Genomic DNA, 4,599 nt, shown 5'->3' with positions numbered 1-4,599 from the left:
GGGAGTAGTAGTAGTGGTGGTGGTGGGATGTATGAGGAGGACGACGACGAGCGGTGCTCGACGTGGTCGCATCTGCATTTTGTTGGGGGCGGTGACGACGGGGGGCGGGGCGGGGGCGTGTCGTATGTGAATTCGTATGCGAGCGGGGATCCGTTTGTGGCGGGGGACGCGCCGTCGTGGGTGCCGGGGTTGGTGCCGGCCGTGTATAGGAATACGAGGCCGGGGCTGGGGCCGTCGAGGGGGTTGTCCGGGGAGCTGCCGATTGTGATTGCGTTGATGGGGTTCCATGGCCGGCCGGGGCGGGCGAGCGATGTGTTTCAGAGCCGGAAGTGGGAGATGGGACAGTGGCTCGGCTCGAGCAGGGCGTCACCCTACCGTGGGTATTCAGTTTACTTTGTGCTAGAACTATTGTTGCCTTGCCGAGGACGCCGGCTGACGAACGCAGTGCCCAAATCGGGAGAGAGCCCCCGCGGTCTCTTCGTCCAGGTTTGCGCGGATAATTTGGTGGATGGCCTGGACGACTGTGAGGAGAATAACGTCCCCGTCGAAATCTGGGAGCAGATCTTGCAAGATCTCGAGTACAGAACCGTGTTGGTTCAGGGTTGATCCGGTTTGTGGGATGTCGACTCAAGCTTCCTTTTTTTTTTGTTGTTTTATTTCATCTCGTTCGAAACTTCTGCTTCGAGGCAACCGACCTCCTTTTCTCTCTGGGCTCGCGGGTCGGTTCAGATATTGTTGTTTTAGTGCCACTTTCATCATTCGATATGCCTTCAACCCCATGGTCACCGAGTACCTATCTTGTGCGTTCATGACCTGTAGACCAGCGCATTACGGCTTTTGTCGTATCTCCCTGTTATACGAGGTTTGACCATACTTTGAGGCTTCAGGTCCTTAGCGAGGAGGGGACGACAGAAACACATACGGAACAAATATTAGAATGAACGTTCAAGCATTTGTGCCTGATTGTCTAGTCTAGTTTAGTCATGTCCCGGCCTCACTCATTACACCATACGCCACAACAGGCCTTTTGCTGTCTCGCAACACGGAGTGACATCTTGTGGCTGCCCGCCGCCGACAAGAATGGGGCGGAGCTGACTCAACCATGCCACAGCCGCAGCCTCTCCCTGATATCTACCCTGGCTAGCATTCACAGTTCCCACCACCATCACCGAAAGCCCCGCAAACCTGCGCTCATACCACATCTGGTAACCTTACGGCAATGTCTCCAGATTGTGTGATGTAGCGCACCCATGGAAGTGAGGGGTATTGGAGCTGTGGTAGACCTTATGTCAGAGGGAGTGCCATCAGAGGGGGCAGACCTAGTTGAAACATACCTTTGGCTCTGTGATCTTGAGATAGCGCACCTGGATCCCGCTCGTAGTGAAGTAGGGGATCTCAAACTTGACTTGGATCGGCCTCTTCGCCCCCTTGCCAGGCGCCCCGATGCCGCCCATGCTGCCTCCAAACCCACCCGTCATGCCACCGCCGTGCTCGTCATCACCCCGAACACTAGGTAAGCCCAGTTCGGCGCGCATGAGGAACTCCTTGCCACCTCCAAACTGCTTGATCTTCCACACGATGGCGCTCTGCTCGGGGGCGTAGTGCACCGAGCCGACGTTGGTCCGAAAGCGCGGGGTGTCGGCGTCGTCGGGGACGGGCACGATAATCTCGACGTTGTTGGCGGTGCTGCGGCGCTTGAACTGGGCGCGGGCCTTGAGCATGTACTCGATGCGGGAGCCGCTGTGGGATTCGACGACGCACTCGACCCAGATGAGCGGCTTGACCTGGGTGTTGAGGCGGTACGACATGAGCTCGAACTCGCCGTCGGGCGGGATGAAGCTGATGGTGCGGTCGTTCTCGAAGCGCGACAGGCGCACACACTGGTGGAACTTGACGTCCTCCATCTCGATGGCCTTGCCGCGCGTCGTGCGCCCCGTCGTCTCGAACATGACCTTGTCGTTCAGCCCCAGGCGCAGCTCGGGCATGCCCGACAGGTAGCACTTCATCTTGATGGCGCCGAGAATCTCGGACCGCAGCACGTTGCCGTTGGCCGAGACGAGCAGGTTGAGCGACTCCACCACGTCGAGGAAGACCTCGTTCTTCCGGTACCGGATGCCCTCGGAACGCCATGACACGGCATTGGTCACGGCGATGGGCGGGCGGGCGATTTCGAGCTTGTGCGATTCCTGGGTGATGTATTCCTGTAGGATCTTGGATTCGGTCGTCTGCGGGTAGCCAAAGTCCATCATTTCGTCGAGGAGCTCGTAGATGACGACAAAGTTGTCGCGGATGGATTCCTCCTCCAGGGCCTTGAAGTACTCGGTGAAGACCTCGACAATCTTGTGTAGGAAGAGCAGGATCTCGGCAGCGTTCGTGTTTCGTTTTGTGAGAGCGAGCAGGTACAGGTTGTTGTGGCGGATGTAGAGGTACTGTGGGGAGCGCCGAGTCAGCTACGGCAACATGGAGAGTGAGGCCAAACTGGGCTAGGAAGCTGTTACGTTGATCCCTTCGTGAGAGAAGCAAGGAGGTACCGCGGAGGACTCTTCTTCGGCTTCGCTCAGCAGGACGGGAAACATCTCGACGGCCGACATGGGGATGTCTCCCCTGTAGTTGCGGGCCAAGAGGGTCTTGCCCTTGAGGTCGAGGAAGAAGACGGCCGACGCCATGGCGGGCGGTTGTATGGGGCAGCCGGGGGGTATCTACACCGAATAATTTCAGCTTCTGTCGGAATGAAAGGGCTTCGCTGGTTCAGGAGGGCTACTTTGCCGCCTAGGAGGGGTGTTGCCCTGTCTGTCTCTGTTTAATTGGGAATTCGGTCGGAGTCGGGAGAGCGAGCAAGCTGGTCGATCGGGAGGGTCACCGCATGCAGGCTTGTAATTTGGGAAGCCCGAATCAAAACTTTGTGGTGATAGGTAGGTCGTTGTCGTTGTTGTCGTCGTCGAAGTGGAATACAGCGTACCTGGCCCTCCCACTGCTGGCTTCCACAATGCCGTAGTGGATGTCAGGTCGCGCTCCAAATCCATGCAGCGTTGGTGCACGGACCTAACCCCACATTGCCTGGTTCAGCTCCAGATTCAGGGACTCATCAGACCCGCTGTGGGTTTTGACTTCGGTGACAGGCCAAACTTGGCTCCGAAGGTGGGGCACCACCGAACCACCCAAATTTTCTTAGTTCAAAAACATTTCTGGGCCTTTGGAATTTCCCTTCCCTTTCCTTTCTCCAACGCGCCCAATAGACAGTGCAGTCCATCGTACGCACAACAGGTGCCCAGCATTCTGCTGGCGCCGACTCGTGTCGTTGTTGATGAAGTCTGCGATTTCGAGGCGCGGAGAGGAATTCCGCGGCGCCATAAGAGCCGCCCGAGTATTGTTGTCTGTAAAGGCGCATATTTGTTGCTTGGGCAGCGTCAGAGGCGCCGAACATCCTGATATCTATTCGTGCCAGTTGTGAGACGCGTTTGCCGTTCACATGCATTGGTTCGAGTCTACCCTGCCTTGTCGGACCTGCAGCTTCACGGCTTCCATTCGTTCCTGTCCCCATCCCCGCAGCTCCCCAAATTGAGCAGCGGTATTCTCGGCATGTCGACTTCCCAACATGTCGACGGTCAACCCGTTTCACTTTTCGTCGCCGTGTCGGTTATTTTGCGCATTCCGTGCAGACTGATGAATCGGATGGGATGGGAGTGAATGCTGGCTTTCTATTCGTAAAACCATCTCGACAAGCGACCTCGGCGGGCCGGTCATCTAGCAGATCGCCTCGGGCCGTTGTTGGAAGCCTGACGAGGAAATGATCGCTATTATAACCATGCGCGAAATACGCATGGCCATCTGCAACCACACTAGTGTAGCTCCCTAACCTTCCGAGAAGTTGCTGTTCCATTTCGGTCAAGACCGACTTGAAACTCTTTTCATCCACTTACGCTACATGATTTGTCGATGTTCACATATCTCAGTCCCACCACACAACAGAGACGGGCCAGGGTCTACATCACCATGTGATCTTGGGGGAACACTAGCTCAGCATGGTATGCGTCGGATGAAGCACGCTACCACAGTACGGCCGTTGCCGCGAGTCAGAAATCCTGTAGAGGTACTGAGGCGGTAGTTAACCGTTGAACACATCCGCCAACCACGCCGCCCTGCAGAGACTCAACCTTGAGTGTGTGTGCTAGCGTGGTTAACACATTGTATTACTTGTATATAACCACCGGGGTTCCCCCTTCTCTCTACGCCAATAAGTATTTCTTTATACCTACCTCGTACTCGACTCATTCCCTAAAAGAGCGAAAGATGTATTAATCAACAACTACTCACCCACCCAACGTCTCCTCATCGTGACGCTCTCCTCACTAACCTTCACACCCTCCGTAACTCGCGTCCACCGATCCACCCTCCAGATAAAAGCCTTCCACTGCCCCTTCCCATCCCCCTCCCAAAGCTCCCGCATCGCATCAACCCTCGACCAAAACGACACCGTCCTCGTCTCCCCATCATACCTCAACGTGGTATACACCCGAATCCCATCCTTCTTCACTCCACACCAGCCCCGCACATCCCCTCTCAAAATCCCATGCAGCTTATTGCCCCCGGAATCGGCGC

The 4,599-nt window shown here is 56.3% G+C and overlaps 2 protein-coding genes across 2 annotated transcripts in view; one reads left to right on the top strand and one right to left on the bottom strand.

Annotated features, from left to right (window-relative positions):
- The window catches only part of CHGG_10767 (uncharacterized protein), a gene marked incomplete at both ends in the record, with an annotated part of 1,488 nt that extends 882 nt beyond the window's left edge, over positions 1–606 (top strand). The window contains one exon of the mRNA XM_001226033.1: positions 210–606. Coding sequence (XP_001226034.1) covers positions 210–606 — 397 coding nt within the window. The remainder of the gene's footprint in view (positions 1–209) is intronic.
- A 585-nt stretch (positions 607–1,191) lies between these two features.
- CHGG_10766 (uncharacterized protein) lies at positions 1,192–2,666 on the bottom strand (the record flags this gene model as incomplete). Its single annotated transcript, XM_001226032.1, has 3 exons — positions 1,192–1,272; positions 1,335–2,429; positions 2,532–2,666. 3 exons carry the CDS (start codon positions 2,664–2,666, stop codon positions 1,192–1,194), a joined length of 1,311 nt encoding a protein of 436 aa, XP_001226033.1.
- Positions 2,667–4,599: the final 1,933 nt, after the last annotated feature.

Source organism: Chaetomium globosum, genomic scaffold (genome assembly GCF_000143365.1).
Source record: "Chaetomium globosum CBS 148.51 scaffold_8 genomic scaffold, whole genome shotgun sequence".
Classification (NCBI taxonomy): domain Eukaryota; kingdom Fungi; phylum Ascomycota; class Sordariomycetes; order Sordariales; family Chaetomiaceae; genus Chaetomium; species Chaetomium globosum.
The sequence above is the reverse complement of the archived record's forward strand: the minus strand, read 5'-3'. Positions and strand labels throughout refer to the sequence as shown.